The sequence below is a fragment of the Osmerus mordax genome, chromosome 13 (assembly GCF_038355195.1).
Source record: "Osmerus mordax isolate fOsmMor3 chromosome 13, fOsmMor3.pri, whole genome shotgun sequence".
Lineage (NCBI taxonomy): Eukaryota > Metazoa > Chordata > Actinopteri > Osmeriformes > Osmeridae > Osmerus > Osmerus mordax.
The window spans coordinates 9,682,731-9,700,264 of NC_090062.1; the positions used below are offsets into that span (position 1 = coordinate 9,682,731).

At 45.2% G+C, this 17,534-nt stretch overlaps 3 protein-coding genes, 2 long non-coding RNA genes and 1 pseudogene across 5 annotated transcripts; 4 read left to right on the forward strand and 2 right to left on the reverse strand.

Annotated features, from left to right (window-relative positions):
- The first annotated feature begins 99 nt into the window (after positions 1-99).
- Positions 100-2,436, forward strand: LOC136955700 (serine/threonine-protein kinase VRK3-like). The gene is made up of 10 exons (XM_067249430.1): positions 100-250; positions 462-581; positions 669-809; positions 961-1,016; positions 1,124-1,190; positions 1,274-1,358; positions 1,451-1,553; positions 1,922-2,014; positions 2,105-2,118; positions 2,331-2,436. The coding sequence occupies exons 1-10, from the start codon at positions 100-102 to the stop codon at positions 2,434-2,436; spliced, it is 936 nt and encodes a 311-aa protein (XP_067105531.1).
- A 160-nt stretch (positions 2,437-2,596) lies between these two features.
- Positions 2,597-2,959, forward strand: LOC136955618 (uncharacterized). The gene is made up of 3 exons (XR_010878172.1): positions 2,597-2,657; positions 2,718-2,854; positions 2,939-2,959. It is a non-coding gene; the product is annotated as an uncharacterized lncRNA (long non-coding RNA).
- A 719-nt stretch (positions 2,960-3,678) lies between these two features.
- On the forward strand, positions 3,679-4,500 carry LOC136955805 (ribonuclease Y-like). Its single transcript, XM_067249541.1, has 2 exons — positions 3,679-3,734; positions 3,815-4,500. The coding sequence occupies exons 1-2, from the start codon at positions 3,710-3,712 to the stop codon at positions 4,213-4,215; spliced, it is 426 nt and encodes a 141-aa protein (XP_067105642.1). The 5' UTR covers positions 3,679-3,709; the 3' UTR covers positions 4,216-4,500.
- A 703-nt stretch (positions 4,501-5,203) lies between these two features.
- LOC136955701 (adhesion G-protein coupled receptor G5-like) lies at positions 5,204-9,416 on the reverse strand. Its single transcript, XM_067249431.1, has 11 exons — positions 9,401-9,416; positions 8,054-8,133; positions 7,647-7,787; positions 7,405-7,518; positions 7,277-7,310; positions 7,104-7,192; positions 6,749-6,870; positions 6,343-6,608; positions 6,106-6,172; positions 5,732-6,012; positions 5,204-5,322 (listed from the first exon to the last, which is right to left on the reverse strand). Exons 1-11 carry the CDS (start codon positions 9,414-9,416, stop codon positions 5,204-5,206), a joined length of 1,329 nt encoding a protein of 442 aa, XP_067105532.1.
- A 747-nt stretch (positions 9,417-10,163) lies between these two features.
- On the forward strand, positions 10,164-13,359 carry LOC136955831 (serine/threonine-protein kinase VRK3-like; annotated as a pseudogene).
- Positions 13,360-16,762: 3,403 nt separating this feature from the next.
- On the reverse strand, positions 16,763-17,109 carry LOC136954918 (uncharacterized). The gene is made up of 3 exons (XR_010878141.1): positions 17,047-17,109; positions 16,937-16,970; positions 16,763-16,852 (listed from the first exon to the last, which is right to left on the reverse strand). It is a non-coding gene; the product is annotated as an uncharacterized lncRNA (long non-coding RNA).
- Positions 17,110-17,534: the final 425 nt, after the last annotated feature.

The following is a 17,534-nucleotide window of genomic DNA, read 5'->3' on the forward strand; positions in this document are numbered from 1 at the left end:
GGGTTCACATTAAGCTGGGTTCATTGGACTATTGGTTGATGGGTTCAGAGTGAGGTTACACAGGATCTGGGTTTTTGAGTGTTATCGTTTTTTTCTGGAATGTCCGCAGGTCTGGTTTACTCTGCTCCTAGCCCAGTGTCCACACGCCAAGCCCTACGTCGCACCCGTAAGTCCACTACCCCAGGCCAAGTAGAAGATGCCGCCAGTGTTGTGGACACGCCCCCTCGCATAGCATCTCCCAGGCAAACAGGTAAAGGAAGAGGGATGTTCACCCATCTAATCCAGTGCTTCTAACCTAATAGCATTAACCTATGCTAGAGTGCTGGGCTTGGGTTTAAGCAGCACAGCAACCACACACTATAGTGGTCTCAACAGGATGACAACCAGCTTAAGCTGCCTTCTCCAACCGGCTTCTTAAGTTCATTCTAGTGAACAGAAAGTGTTGTGTGTCCTATTGACAGATCAGAGCCCCAAGCCTGTGTTGACCCTAAGGAAGCGGCGAGCGGTCACCCCGCCACTGAACCCCACCAGAGAGGATCCTCCAACTGTCTCCTCCCCCACGCTCAGGTCCCCTGCTGCTGGTGAGCCCAGCTACCACCAACCACCACATGGCTCAAAGCCCCACCTTACCCATACGTGTATGACCTGACGTGTGTGTGTGATCACAGTCAAGGGGAAAACGAAGAAGGCCAAGTGGACGTGTGTTGTGGAGCCTTTGCAGAAAGGGGAGGAACTGAGTGACACAACAGGCAGGAAGTGGCGGCTGGTGAAGCTGTTGGGTCAGAATGAGCCAGAGCTGATCTACGCAGGTCAGAGGTCAAATAGTACTAGTATTAGGAAAGTTCTGGTAATAGCAGGGGTTATGGTTCTTGGAAGTTCAAGGGTCAGGGTGTTTGTGTACATGTGTTTGTAGATCTGCTGATGACTAGTCTCTTCTCCATGTGTTCTCCATGTCTCCAGTCCAGCAGACCGGGCCAGGGATCGACTGTGGTGACTGCAGACATGTCCTCAAACTGGTGAGTACAGAGCTGACTATAGAGTGCAGCCAGGTCTGGTGAGTGCAAGGTGCAGCTTGGTCTGTGTGTGTCAGCATTGTTGCTTCACTTATGTCTTTACTACACAGGGGCTTAAAGATGGGAGGATCTTTAATGAGCAGAACTTCCTTCAGAGGGCTGCAAAACCCACATCTGGTGAGGCTCAGGACATGTGCTTTGAAGAGGTTAGGTCTGTTTTCCTGAGGTTACTTCACTAATGATGTTATGTCTCCCCACAGTGGACAAATGGATGAAGCGCACTAAGATGGACTTCCTTGGGATTCCGTCCTGTGTGGGTTTTGGGCTACATGCAGAAATCTACAGGTGTGTGTATGAGTTTGTCTAATGTAGGGGACCTGTGTATATCCAAAGGGTCTGTATGCATATGTGTTTGATTGTGCTGTGTTTCCTCGTAGGTTTCTGATTGTCCCCAGCATGGGCCAGACGCTCCAGGTTGTCCTGAAGGAACAGGGGGGGCTCCTGTCTGAGACAGCAGTGCTGCAGCTGGCCTGTAGAATAGTGAGTACTGGAGCCCTCTCATTGGAGAGGAGCTCTGAAAGGACACTTCAGCATGAGTGTGCCTGCCTGGTAGTGTACAGTAGATGAAGAAATACTTTTTTTCTACTCACTTTGGATAGTCTGCTGTGGCTCTGGTTAGCATTAGCCCCTTGCTGTGGACAGCGTAGGACATTACAGTATAGCATCCATACACATACAGAGTCGAGTCAATTAACATAAATACTTGTCAAACCAAGTGGGCACTGTTGACATTCATAAAATGTAGAAGCACCAGCGTTGAAACCAAAAGTGAATGAAAATGTTAGTCCTTACCTCTCTATTCTGGTATCAGAAGCCATGTTCTAACCCCGGTCTGCTTCGTCTGCCAGCTGGACGTGTTGGAGTTCATCCATGAGAACGAGTATGTCCACGGAGACGTTCAGGCAGAAAACATCTTCATCCAGCCAGCAGGACACACACAGGTTAGTGAGGTGGAGTATTAGAGGTTTAGTACTGCAGGTATGTTTATTATCTGAAAGGATGATATGCTTGAGACGTGTTTGTGTGTTTAGGTGTATCTCGCAGGGTACATTTACATTTACATTTAGTCATTTAGCAGACGCTCTTATCCAGAGCGACTTACAGTAAGTACAGGGACATTCCCCCGAGGCAAGCAGGGTGAAGTGCCTTGCCCAAGGACACAACGTCAGTTGGCATGACCAGGAATCGAACTGGCAACCTTCGGATTACTAGTCCGACTCCCTCACCGCTCAGCCACCTGACTCCCCATGCTTTCAGGTACTGTCCAGGTGGTCGACATGTGGAGTACCGGGAAGGCAGTAGAACACCACATGAGGGCGCCCTGGAGTTTATAAGCCTGGACTCCCACAAAGGAGCAGGTTAGTAGCTAAGCTAACACAATAACATACTCAGAGAGCAAACCCTTATTCTGAGTCTTTTTGTAAAGTGTGTTATTCCATGTGAAGGCCCGTCCCGCCTTCATTTATACAGGTTTATCATATTGACGCTGGGACCCTAACCCTCTGTGTGACCCTGGGGACATTAGGTGGACAGAGGACATCCCAGGCCTGATCAGACACTGCTACGGAAAGAAGACTGCCTCCAGTCAGTTCACTATTCCAGCTCATAAATGTCAGAATGTATACATGCTGTATGTGTGAACAGGAGCTGTGGAGGCCTACCTGTCAGAGGTAATGGGTCTTCAGTATGAAGCCCAGCCAGACTACCAGGCTCTAAAGGGGGGGCTCACAGCAGCCCTGCAGCTGCATGGTGGGGGGATGCAGCAGCCTCTCCACTTACAGGTGAGAACAAAACACTGGATCACACTGTACTGTGACGCGACTGTGCCCACGGCCATAATGTTTTTGTGTGTGTTCGTTTTCTAGAAGAACGCCACCATAACAACCTGATACTTCTTTAGAAGACACACTATGGATTTTTGATCATCTGTTTTTAACCATTAATGTGCTTTTTGAAAATGTTTGTGGAAAGTAATGTTTTAATTTAATAGAGGGTGCTGGGGTGGCCCGAATGTTCCCAAAACACTGTTCTGTATCAATCAGCTTGGTTGCTTGAAATAACATTTTATTCCATGCCATTAAAATCCATGTAATATTAAACCTAGGCCCAGGGTGTTGCAGTGATATGTTTGGGTTTGAGAAGACCATCCCCAGTAGTATGTTACTAGAACTGAAGTGGGTTCTAAACGGATTCTAAACGACATGTCAATGTTTCTTGTAGTGGAGGTAGCGCTGGAGGAGGACCACCCAGTACAGATCACCACGGTGAATGAAGCTGACATAACGAACGCCATCAATGGAATCCTGAAGGCGGCGGAGCACCAAGCAGTGGAGGGCCAAAGTGAGGCTGTAACTGCAGACACCCAGAGCCATGTGGGGAGTGGTCCCAGTCCATCGACATGGAAGTGGAGTTCAATATGGACTCACTATGAGCGCCTGGAGGACCAGAAGCGAGCTCTGTGTTTAATATGCTTGGAGAAGATTCAGCACCATAGCAGCACCAGCAATCTGCATCGCCACTTGTCCAAGAAGCACCCAGACGCCCATGCGCGCATGGAAAGTCACAGCAAGAAACGACTCTCTAAAGGTGCCTTCAGCACCCCTGTCAAAGAGGGCCAAGCCAGGCCCTTCGGGAAGATGAGAGTGTCAGAGAAATATCAAGGTGAGTTTGGTGTCTGTCAGGTGATGACTGTATTGTTGAATAGTTATGACTCAGTGTTAACACATTGAAACAACCACCAGACATGTTTGATGGCGAGGTGCGTGTGTTGGAGCGTGAGCGCGAGCTGACGGAAGCTCTGAGGAAGGCGCAGCAGCAGGAGGCGCGGGCACTGGAGCAGCAGAGGGAACTCCTGGACGCTCTGAGACGAGCCAACACCAGGGAGGCCGCCTCCGAGAAGGAGGAGCTGGAGGCTCTGAGACGAGCTCAGGAGCAGGAGGCCCGCGCCCTGAGGAGAGAGAGGGAGGAGGCGCAGAGGGAGAGAGCAGAGGTGCTGGTGGAACGGGAGAGGCTACAAGAGGAGAGGGAGGAGCTGGAGCGTCTACGGAGGGAGGTTGGGGTGGGACGGGGCCAGCTGGAGGAGCAACCCACAGGGCTGTTCCAGGAACAGGGAGCGGTGATGGCCAAGGAGACTCATGGTTAGGGGGATGTGAACCCTCAGATTGTCAACAGTGACCTGAACCCTGGCTGCCATGTCCACATTCTCCCATGTTATGAAGTCTGGATTTAGAACCCCTCATCCCTTTATTTCAAAGGAAGGAAGAGGGGGTGTAAGCCTATGTCGCAGTTCTCAAGATGTAAAAATATTTTGTAACTTTTTTACAGTATATATAAGCCGGTAGTATGTTCTTGTTTAAGTTAAGGAGGGTCTGTACCTGTGAGTTTTGCCCATTCATTCCCCCTTACAATAAACAAATGGCTGTGAAAATGGGACTTAATTACTTATTCAGTCAAATCTGTCACTTTAACATTTGACGTTCCACCGATGCTAATCTGTTTTAAACAATGGCACCTGATATATTTTATTTTCATTTGTTTCAGCTTCTTCAATTGTCATACTTATAATGCATACTATGGCTATCAGTTTCTACAGAATTCCTGTTTTAGCTTTCTTACCATTGTAGATTCACATTTTTATATTGCATTGTATTCATTTAACAGATGCTTTTATACAAAGTGACATACAAATAACCAATAGTACTGTAGATAATCAAGGATTCGAAGTGAACAGTATTTCAGTGGTAAGGGCCATGGAACGGTCTATTTTTATCAGGCACAGTGCAACAACAATCCCAACTACAATTACATTACATAGAATTCAAATGATAGGACAGTGCGACAATCAAGAACATCATACTGACATAAAACTACCAAATGCTGATTAAAAGAAGGACTCTTTACACAATCCGTTGATTGCTCATTTAACTGCTAAATCAGTTCAAAAACAAAACTAGTTTCTTTAAAGGTACAATAAATAACGTAAAAAAATATTTGGAGCGCCCCATATTTTCCAGCCAATTATGTTCAAGCTATCTTGTTCCAGCCATTGCCAACATTAGAAATTCCACAAGAGGCACTGAGCTGTCTGTTGCTAAAGAACTCTCAGAGCACCTAACTGGTTGTAGGAGGCCTCAGTTATTTACTTGAGGCTCTGATGTTGTGAGCGTTTTCTGGCTTGTTACAACAGACTTTCTGTGCTCCTTTCCCTCTCTCCGTCTTTTGATGCAAATCCACAGAAACAGAAAGAAGCCTGCAGGCAACAGAAAATTACACGGAAAATAACAGTTTTGCATTATATATTTACATTTTTTCATTTAGTAGACGCTTTTATCCAAAGCGACTTCCAAGAGAGAGCTTTACAAAAGTGCATTATGAAACAAGGTTTCTTCTGAAATGACAAGTGCCATCATCACACAACCTGATCTTGTTTAGAACCAAGCACCAGGCAACCAGGCAATTTCTCACACTTACACAGGGGTGTTCCGTCACCTTGTGATTTAAAGTGCAATTCAATGTAACTAGTAATTACTACTAATAACTTAGTATTTGAGTTCATCGGATTGATACTCCCTAAACTGCTCTTTTATAATTCAATTTCTCAAATTCAAAAGATTTAACTGATAAGTGGTGTATTACTGTTTGAGGGATGGGATCGTTACCTTGCAGTGAGTTGAGGATGGTGAAGGTATAGAGGATGACATAGTTGGTGTAACCAATGGAGAAGAAGCCCAGGCCCCAGGTGAGGCCCAGGATGCAGGTGAGGCCCAGGACGCTGCAGACGGCCCTGTTGTTCCTCATCCTCTGCAAGGGGGATATCCCAGATCGCATCCTACACATGGTGCTCAAGATGAAGATGAACATTCCTCCGTTGAAAAGTAAGACCACAATGAGATAGGCCAGGACTGAGCAGTACTGCACAACATCAGCTGTCATCCAGCACCTGTGAGGGAGAGACAGACATACATTGAATCCAAATAGTGTCTTGACTTCTGACATTCATGTATGTGATACTCCACATCTTCAGTAAACTCACATGCCGTCTTTCAGGCCATATGGGGTCCAGATCCCTGCTACAACGGTCACCACCACTCCTGACAGCCCTGGGAGAGGGGATGGGAGGGGGTTTGACAACATTGCATAACTTTTATAGTTTAATCATTATGATGTTCATGGATTTAACTTATACAGTATACTTTGAATTGTCACTGAATGTCAAGGTGCTTCACTGAATGAATTAACAGCAGGATAAATGAATAAAAAGCAGGGGTACCCCAGCCCAGCAGGCTGATCTTCAGCAGGTAGTGCTCGGTGTAGGTGTTGTAGACCTGCACCAGGAGGCGGTACAGGTGCAGGGCCTCCAGGCCCATCCAGGAGAAGCAGGTGAGCAGGGCGTAGTGCAGCAGGCCACCCAGCACTTTGCACAGCAGTGAGTCCTCCCAGGCAAGGGACATGCTGGCCAGCAGCAGCAGGTTGAGCAGCAGCAGAGAGCCCACCAGCTGGAGGTGGATCACCATGGCTTTGTCAGTCGCCTGGCTCCTGAGAGCCAAGGAGAGAAACTCTAGATGAGGGGTCTGAACTTTCTGTAAATGAACCCACACATCCAACCACTAGGGCAACATTGAAATCCTTTGTGGTCTAGGAAAGATAAATGGAGTCTTCATTCACAGGTGACTCACGCATGCTGCAGACAGTGTGTCAGTAATGTAAGGGCACAGAAGAAGGCAGAGATGGCTCCTCCCACTATGCTGAGCGTTCTGAGGATCTGAGCGTGCTCTTTACTCGGGACAAGACCAGGGATCTGAGCCAGGAACATCAGCCGTCATTCACAATGTGTTACCATCTAGACATCACCTTTAGTCAAGTGTTTGAACACATTAAAATAAAATGTGTACTATAACTAATAATAGCTATAGACTAATAATATGTCTGTCATAAAGGACTTTCAGATGTTTCCCATGCAAATGTCCTTAACAGATCCAGTCCTAAACATGCAAATGTAGTTCCCAGGAACAGAGGAAAAGGACAACATACCATGAGGGTAAAAAGGGAGAAGTGGTTACAGCTACAGACAACGTGTTCTGGGAGGGTCAGGGTCTGGCAGCCATCAGGAACCCAGCTCCCTATATGAGGGACTCAGACACTTTAATATATGTATTTAAACATAATGTACATTCACACATTGTCATGTATGTAGATATGTTTACCTGTCTGGTTCAGGTAAACACATGTTGCATTCCCCTGAGGAAGATCACCACGGCATAAAGATTAGTAAGCTCAGAAATCTTATGAATGCCAACAACTGATGCCGACTGCCGATGTGGCCAATAGGTACCTTTTGCTCATAGGTGTGTTTGAAGCTCATGTTGAATGGTGTGGACAGGTTAGACATGGTAATGTTCTCAACCTCAACACCAAAGATGATATTGTAGAGACGTCCCTCTGTAGTCTAGAGAAAGAGATAGGGACAGTGTGTGTTTTTATGTGTTTAATATGAGTGAAAATGTTTTAGTATGTCTGTTTGTGCTTCATGTGTGTGAAAGTATATGTGTTCAGTTTGTGTGTGTGTGAACTCACCTGACTGGCAGGTGGAGTGTTGTTCACAGTGAAGGTGAAGGTCACATTGTTGTGGGCCAGTATTGGGTCCAGCCTTGAGAAGAGGTCAGCAGGCAGGTCCACCTGCAGGTAAGCTTCCTGCTCTAAGCTGTTCAATGATATCTGTGGACAGTTGATAACACATATATTAAACAGCATCATGTATCGTGTAAATACAAGTACTATGATTCAATGTTGATTATGGGTTTAGGAAGAGGTGTACAACAGTTTAGTGATTTAATATGGCAGTAAGACAGGAGCTGAGAGCTGGTGTTATACTGCAGCAGTGGTGCTTTTTTTTTGTTCAGTCATGTTGTTTTTGAATGGTGGTTAAGTGGTGCTAACTCAGCAATATGCCTTCATTATTCATAGCCATCTTGTAGTGTTACCATGGTTGCAGAAACATGGAGTTTCATTCCGGTGTAATCTTTTATCTTGCGCTCCACAGTGAGGGTGGCGCCATACTTCCCTGTGGCAGAGAATGAGTACGGGATTCTAGAGGAGATGGTGGCTGAGATGGTAGTGGTAAGGGGCGTGAAAGTGGTAGGGATGGTAGGCCTGGTAGAGGGGGTGAAAGTGGTAGGGATGGTAGGCCTGGTAGAGGGGGTGAAAGTGGTAGGGGTGGTAGGCCTGGTAGAGGGGGTGAAAGTGGTAGGGATGGTAGGCCTGGTAGAGGGGGTGAAAGTGGTAGGGGTGGTACAGAGGGTACAAGTGTAAAGGTTGCAGGTGATGGGAAATAGGTGAGCGAGAGCAGTAGGTGGACATCCGGTGGTATCTGAAAACGACATGTTATGAAGCTTTCAACACCATCCATCTGTGAAATAACATTTCTCTATTTTTTTTTTATGAATCCTGTTTACAACATTCTATTTGGTTGGTTTAAAGGGATTTTGGAACTTGATACTGAATGTGTTGTGATGTTTTGATTATTGTATTGGTTAAATAATAAAACTACAACTGACTGTACCTTGTATTCTGCAGGTTTGATTGCAGTTACATGCAGGATTGTTGGATTTTTGACATTTACAGGGCTTGTATTCATCTGCACAACATTGGCCTGCCTTAATCCATTTTGAACAGTCTGTTCGCTTGATCATGCAGTTGGTTGTCTGCCCATCATACCACTCGCATTTATCTTTACCTGAAATGAACATAAATGTTAAGGTAAAAGATTTAAGGATAAAAGGTTTTCTATAAACATGACGAATAATAATAAAATGATACTACTTCAAATAATAATAAACATACAATTATTTGTACAATCATAACAGTCTCCGTTTACCCGTCTGTAAACTAAGCATCCACACTGATTAAGGTTAGGGGCAAGATTCCATTGACACGTTATCTGAGTTTGAATGTAGCAGCATCCTCGATAGAAAGATGGGCTAGATGCTAAACCTCAGAATAAACAGAAAGCAGAATACTGAGCTTTACTTGTATTTTTAGAGCAGTTAATCAAATCAAATGTATTTGTATAGCCCAGCAATGTCACAGACAGCTTCACATACACCCATTGAAGCGCACCTAAACCAACCTAAACCACCAAGGAAAACCCCCAGGAAATTTCATAGAGAAAAAATTTAAAAAACCTTGGATGCAATTATCTGAGTGATTCCCTGCTCTAGAGTTGGTTGCTGACATAGAGTAGTGATTATCATTAGCTGAACATAACATGCATCAATAGGGATACAAAATAAAAAATAGCAAATGGAAGTTGAAAAATTCCATAATCATACCAGAGATCCAAGTCATTACTCAGAGTTATCACATTATACACTTCAGAAGTTCTGTTGTTACATGTGCATAACTCCATACATGTCGGGGCTCGGGAGTGATCAGAGCCTGTTCCATGAAGCAAAATTATAATCTTGCTTTATGGAACAGGCCCCGGGTGTTTGTATAACAAGTTATGCAATGTAGTGAACATTTGAACATGCTTTGTTTAATAAGGTTTTGTTGCAAATGTTAATAGTTTGATTTCCTTAAGTGTCCTACCTGAGCACTTGATAATCAAACATAAATTAAACATTAAAAAATTGAGTAGAAAAACTAGAATCCAAAATGTCCCCATGATCTCAAACTGCTGTGGTCCAGAATGCTGCTGAGGGTTCTGTCATGCTGTTGGTTTCACTGCTCGTGGGTCTGTGGATAGTACAATACATGACTTCTGTAGTTTAGAAGATGAGTATGAGAGCAAATGAGATGCAAACATAAAAATGCAAATACAGACAAGAAAAAATATAAATAAATATGTTTTACATATGTAACATCTGTGTGCAGGGCATTTCTCACGCTGCGAAATAAGGGATAACTTGTCCCGCTATTTACAATTATGGATGAGGCGCAGGCTCGTGAGCTATTATCATTGAGATGATAGTAGTCTCGAGTTATAAAGAGTTATGCCCCCCCCCCCCCCCCCACTAGCTTTAGCCCATAGCCTTTAACTCCACTCGGAAATAACCTTTAGTTGCTAACTATCCTTCCATAGAGGCACTGGACTTGAAATTCGATTGAATAACCTCAATGTTTTTTTTGTTTGTAGAATGCTCCTTCATTTCTGTCCTCAGTGTGGCTCTAAGCTGCAGCCTGGCTTCAGATTCTGCCCTTCGTGCGGGGAGAAGCTCCCAGCTCTTGTGGACCCCCCCGTGGAAGCTGCCACCTCTGGGGTTTCTCAAATCACCGTCAGCGGTTTCACGGCTACAGCCAGCATCAACCCACCTGCTACCTCAGAGCAATACTGTACGTTTGGAGAAGGTAGGGCTATTTGCTGCAGGCAGGAGGGGGTCACATTAAGCTGGGTTCATTGGACTATTGGTTGATGGGTTCAGAGTGAGGTTACACAGGATCTGGGTTTTTGAGTGTTATCGTTTTTCTCTGGAATGTCCGCAGGTCTGGTTTACTCTGCTCCTAGCCCAGTGTCCACACGCCAAGCCCTACGTCGCACCGGTAAGTCCACTCCCCCAGGCCAAGTAGAAGATGCCGCCAGTGTTGTGGACACGCCCCCTCGCATAGCATCTCCCAGGCAAACAGGTAAAGGGGGGAAGAGGGATGTTCACCTGTCTAATCCAGTGCTCCTAACATAATAGCATTAACCTATGCTAGAGTGCTGGGCTTGGGTTTAAGCAGCACAGCAACCACACACTATAGTGGTCTCAACAGGATGACAACCAGCTTAAGCTGCCTTCTCCAACTGGCTTCTTAAGTTCATTCTAGTGAACAGAAAGTGTTGTGTGTCCTATTGACAGATCAGAGCCCCAAGCCTGTGTTGACCCTAAGGAAGCGGCGAGCTGTCACCCCGCCACTGAACCCCACCAGAGAGGATCCTCCAACTGTCTCCTCCCCCACGCTCAGGTCCCCTGCTGCTGGTGAGCCCAGCTACCACCAACCACCACATGGCTCAAAGCCCCACCTTACCCATATGTGTATGACCTGACGTGTGTGTGTGATCACAGTCAAGGGGAAAACGAAGAAGGCCAAGCGGACGTGTGTTGTGGAGCCTTTGCAGGAAGGGGAGGAACTGAGTGACACAACAGGCAGGAAGTGGCGGCTGGCAAAGCTGTTGGGTCAGAATGAGCCAGAGCTGATCTACGCAGGTCAGAGGTCAAATAGTACTAGTATTAGGAAAGTTCTGGTAATAGCAGGGGTTATGGTACTTGGAAGTTCAAGGGTCAGGGTGTTTGTGTTCATGGGTTTGAAGATCTGCTGATGACTAGTCTCTTCTCCATGTGTTCTCCATGTCTCCAGTCCAGCAGACTGGGCCAGGGATCGACTGTGGTGACTGCAGACATGTCCTCAAACTGGTGAGTACAGAGCTGACTATAGAGTGCAGCCAGGTCTGGTGAGTGCAAGGTGCAGCTTGGTCTGTGTGTGTCAGCTTTGTTGCTTCATCTATGTCTTTACTACACAGGGGCCTAAAGATGGGCAGAACTTCCTTCAGAGAGCTGTAAAGCCCACATCTGGTGAGGCTCAGGACATGTGCTTTGAAGAGGTTAGGTCTGTTTTCCTGAGGTTACTTCACTAATGATGTTATGTCTCCCCCAGTGGACAAATGGATGAAGCGCACTAAGATGGACTTCCTGGGATTCCGTCCTGTGTGGGTTTTGGGCTACATGCAGAAATCTACAGGTGTGTGTGTACGAGTTTGTCTAATGTAGGGGACCTGTGTATATCCAAAGGGTCTGTATGCATGTGTGTTTGATGGTGCTGTGTTTCCTCGTAGGTTTCTGATTGTCCCCAGCATGGGCCAGACGCTCCAGGTTGTCCTGAAGGAACAGGGGGGAGCTCCTGTCTGAGACAGCAGTGCTGCAGCTGGCCTGTAGAATAGTGAGTATTGGAGCCCTCTCATTGGAGAGGAGCTCTGAAAGGACACTTCAGCATGAGTGTGCCTGCCTGGTAGTGGAGACGAAGAAAGATGTTTTCACTTTGGATAGTCTGCTGTGGCTCTGGTTAGCATTAGCCCCTTGCTGTGGACAGCGTAGGACATTACAGCATAGCATCCAAACACATACAGAGTCGAGTCAATTAACATAAATACTTGTCAAACCAAGTGGGCACTGTTGACATTCATAAAATGTAGAAGCACCGGCAGTGTTGAAACCAAAAGTTAATGAAAATGTTAGTCCTTACCTCTCTACTCTGGTATCAGAAGCCATGTTCTAACCCCGGTCTGCCTCGTCTGCCAGCTGGACGTGTTGGAGTTCATCCATGAGAACGAGTATGTCCACGGAGACGTTCAGGCAGAAAACATCTTCATCCAGCCAGCAGGACAAACACATGTTAGTGAGGTGGAGTATTAGAGGTATAGTACTGCAGGTATGTTTATTATCTGAAAGGATGATATGCTTGAGACGTGTTTGTGTGTTTAGGTGTATCTCGCAGGGTACGGCCATGCTTTCAGGTACTGTCCAGGTGGTCGACATGTGGAGTACCGGGAAGGCAGTAGAACACCACATGAGGGCGCCCTGGAGTTTATAAGCCTGGACTCCCACAAAGGAGCAGGTTAGTAGCTAAGCTAACACAATAACATACTCAGAGAGCAAACCCTTATTCTGAGTCTTTTTGTAAAGTGTGTTATTCCATGTGAAGGCCCGTCCCGCCTTCATTTATACAGGTTTATCATATTGACGCTGGGACCCTAACCCTCTGTGTGACCCTGGGGCCATTAGGTGGACAGAGGACATCCCAGGCCTGATCAGACACTGCTACGGAAAGAAGACTGCCTCCAGTCAGTTCACTATTCCAGCTCATAAATGTCAGAATGTATACATGCTGTATGTGTGAACAGGAGCTGTGGAGGCCTACCTGTCAGAGGTAATGGGTCTTCAGTATGAAGCCCAGCCAGACTACCAGGCTCTAAAGGGGGGGCTCACAGCAGCCCTGCAGCTGCATGGTGGGGGGATGCAGCAGCCTCTCCACTTACAGGTGAGAACAAAACACTGGATCACACTTTACTGTGATGCGACTGTGCCCACGGCCATAATGTTTTTGTGTGTGTTAGTTTTCTAGAAGAACGCCACCATAACAACCTGATACTTCTTAAGAAGACACACTATGGATTTTTGATCATCTGTTTTTAACCATTAATGTGCTTTTTGGAAATGTGTGTGGAAAGTAATGTTTTAATGCAATAGAGGGTGCTGTGGTGGCCCGAATGTTCCCAAAACACTGTTCTGTATCAATCAGCTTGGTTGCTTGAAATAATAGACATTTTATTCCATGCCATTAAAATCCATGTAATATTAAAACTAGGCCCAGAGTGTTGCAGTGATATGTTTAGGGTTGAGAAGACCATCCCCAGTAGTATGTTACTAGAACTGTAGTGGGTTCTAAACAGATTCTAAACGACTTGTCAATGTTTATTGTAGTGGAGGTAGCGCTGGAGGAGGACCACCCAGTACAGATCACCACGGTGAATGAAGCTGACATAACGAACGCCATCAACGGAATCCTGAAGGCGGCGGAGCACCAAGCAGTGGAACAGGGAGCGGTGATGGCCAAGGAGACTCATGGTTAGGGGGATGTGAACCCTCAGATTGTCAACAGTGACCTGAACCCTGGCTGCCATGTCCACATTCTCCCATGTTATGATGTCTGGATTTAGAACCCCTCATCCCTTTATTTCAAAGGGAGGAACAGGGGGTGGAAGCCTATGTCGCAGATGTAAAAATATTAACTTTTTTAAGTTAAGGAGGGTCTGTACCTGTGAGTTTTGCCCATTCATTCCCCCTGACAATAAAAAAAATGGCTGTGAAAATGAGACTTTATTACTTATTCAGTCAAATCTGTCACTGTTTAACATTGGAAGTTCCACCAATGCTCATCTGTTTTAAACAATGGCACATGATATATTTTATTTTCATTTGTTTCAGCTTCTTCGATTGTCATACTTATAATGCATACTATGGCTATCATCAGTTTCAACAGGAGTCCTGTTTTAGCTTTCTACCATTGTAGATTCACATTTTTATATTGCATTGTATTCATTTAGCAGATGCTTTTATACAAAGTGACATACAAATAACAAATAGTAGCAAATAGTACTGTAGATAATCAAGGATTCAAAGTGAACAGTATTTCAAAGGGCCATGGAACGGTCTATTTTTATCAGGCACCGTGCAACAACAATCCCAACTACAATTACATTACATATAATTCAAATGATAGGACAGTGCGACAATCAAGAGATCATACTGACATAAAACATTTACAAAAAAATGCTGATTAAAAGAAGGACTCTGTAGGAGAGCGCCCCATATTTTCCAGCCAATTATGTTCAAGCTATGTTGTTGCGCCAAAATGAGAAATTACATAAGTGGCACTGAGCTGTCTGTTGCTAAATAACTCTCAGAGCGCATAACTGGCTTATACATGTTTAGGTGACAACACTGAAATAAATCTTACCTATTGTACCTTTAATTGTGCTTTGAATTGTAGTTTTCAACACAACCTGTAGGAGGCCTCAGTTATTTACTTGAGGCTCTGATGTTGTGAGCGTTCCCTGGCTTGTTACAACAGACTTTCTGTGGTCCTTTGCCTCTCTCTGTCTTTTGATGCAAATCCACAGAAACAGAAAGAAGCCTACAGGCAACAGGAAATGACACGGAAGATAACAGTTTTCATTATGAAACAAGGTTTCTTCTAAAAGAACAAGTGACATCATCAAACAACCTGATCTTGTTTAGAACCAGTGGCAATTTCTCACAAGTACACAGGGCTGTTACATCACCTTGTCATTTTGCATCTTTATAGTGTAATTCAATGTAACTAGCACCAATAATATTCCAGGCTTAACATGTTGGTTTTGTATATGAAATCACTTAGTATTTCATATACTGCGGCTTCTATTTTGTTGAGTTACATTTTTATTTATATTGGGAAACCACAAAGACTGTGGCTTGAGATACCGCAAAGACTGTGGCTCGAGATACCGCAAAGACTGTGGCTCGAGATATCGCAAAGACTGCGGCTTGTGTGTTTTGGATTCCCGCAAAGACTGCGGCTTGTATTTATATTTATTTTTATTTTTATTACTTTTATCACTTGTATTATTGTTTTTATTGATTTTATGTAAAGCACCTTGAGCTGCAATCCTTGTATGAAATGTGCTACATAAATAAAGTCTTATTATTATTATTATTAGGTTCATTGGATCGATACTCCATAAACTGCTCTTTTATAATTAGATTTTTCAAATTCAAAAGATTTATCTGATAAGTGGTGTAATACTGTTTGAGTGATGGGATTGTTACCTTGCAGTGAGTTGAGGATGGTGAAGGTATAGAGGATGACATAGTTGATGTAGCCAATAGAGAAGAAGCCCAGGCCCCAGGTGAGGCCCAGGATGCAGGTGAGGCCCAGGACGCTGCAGAAGGCCCCGTTGTTCCTCGTCCTCTGCAAGGGGGATATTCCAGATCGCATCCTACACATGGTGGTCATGGTGAAGATGAACATTCCTCCGTTGAAAAGTAAGACCACAATGAGATAGGCCAGGACTGAGCAGTACTGCACAACATCAGCTGTCATCCAGCACCTGTGAGGGAGAGACAGACATACATTGAATCCAAATAGTGTCTTGACTTCTGACATTCATGTATGTGATACTCCACATCTTCAGTAAACTCACATGCCGTCTTTCAGGCCATATGGGGTCCAGATCCCTGCTACAACGGTCACCACCACTCCTGACAGCCCTGGGAGAGGGGATGGGAGGGGCTTTGCTATTATTGCATAACTTCTATAGTTGAATCATTAGGATGTTCATGGATTTAACTTATACAGTATACTTTGAATTGTCACTGAATGTCAAGGTGCTAATCTGAATGAATTAACAGCAGGATAAATGAATAAAAAGCAGGGGTACCCCAGCCCAGCAGGCTGATCTTCAGCAGGTAGTGCTCGGTGTAGATGTTGAAGACCCGCACCTGGAGGCGGTACAGGTGCAGGGCCTCCAGGCCCATCCAGGAGAAGCAGGTGAGCAGGGCGTAGTGCAGCAGGCCACCCAGCACTTTGCACAGCAGTGAGTCCTCCCAGGCAAGGGACATGCTGGCCAGCAGCAGCAGGTTGAGCAGCAGCAGAGAGCCCACCAGCTGGAGGTGGATCACCATGGCTTTGTCAGTCGCCTGGCTCCTGAGAGCCAAGGAGAGAAACTCTAGATGAGGGGTTTGAACCTTCTGTTTATGAACCGTGTGTCTTTGTGGTCTAGGAAAGATAAATGGGGTCTTCATTCACAGGTGACTCACGCATGCTGCAGACAGTGTGTCACTAATGTAAGGGCACAGAAGAAGGCAGAGATGGCTCCTCCCACTATGCTGAGCATTCTGAGGATCTGATCGTGCTCTTTACTCGGGACAAGACCAGGGATCTGAGCCTGGAACATCAGCTGTCATTGACAATGTGTTACCATCTAGACATCACCTTTAGTCAAGTGTTTGAACACATCAAAATGAAAACACAAATTTGCAATAAAATGTCATGGCACCAAGATGAATAACATGTCTGTCATAAAGGACTTTCAGATGATTCCCATGCAAATGTCCTAAACAGATCCAGTCCTAAACATGCAAATATAGTTCCCAGGAATAGATGAAAAGGACAACATACCATGAGGGTGAAGAGGGAGAAGTGGTTACAGCTACAGACAACGTGTTCTGGGAGGGTCAGGGTCTGGCAGCCATCAGGAACCCAGCTCCCTATATGAGGGACTCAGACACTTTAATATATGTATTTAAACATAATGTACATTCACACATTGTCATGTATGTAGATATGTTTACCTGTTTGGTTCAGGTAAACACATGTTGCATTCCCCTAAGATCACCACAGCATAAAGGTTAGTAAACTCAGAAATCTTATGATGCCAACTGCCGATGTGGCCAATAGGTACCTTTTGGTCATAGGTGTATTTGAAGCTGATGTTGAATGGTGTGGACAGGTTAGACATGGTAATGTTCACAACCTCAACACCAAAGATGATTTTGTAGAGACGTCCCTTTGTAGTCTACAGAAAGAGATAGGGACAGTGTGTGTTTTTATATGGGTTTAATATGAGTGAAAATGTTTTAGTATGTCTGTACGTGCTTCATGTGTGTGAAAGTGTATGTGTTTAGTTTGTGTGTGTGTGAACTCACCTGACTGGCAGGTGGAGTGTTGTTCACAGTGAAGGTGAAGGTCACAGTGTTGTTGGTCAGTGTTGGGTCCAGCTTTGAGAAGAGGTCAGCAGGCAGGTCCACCTGCAGGTCAGCTTCCTGCTCTAAGCTGCTCCCTGATATCTGTGGGCATTTACAGATTTATTCATTTAGCAGATACTCTTATCGACTTACAGTAAGTACAGCGACATTCCCCCCGAGGCAAGTAGGGTGAAGTGCCTTGCCC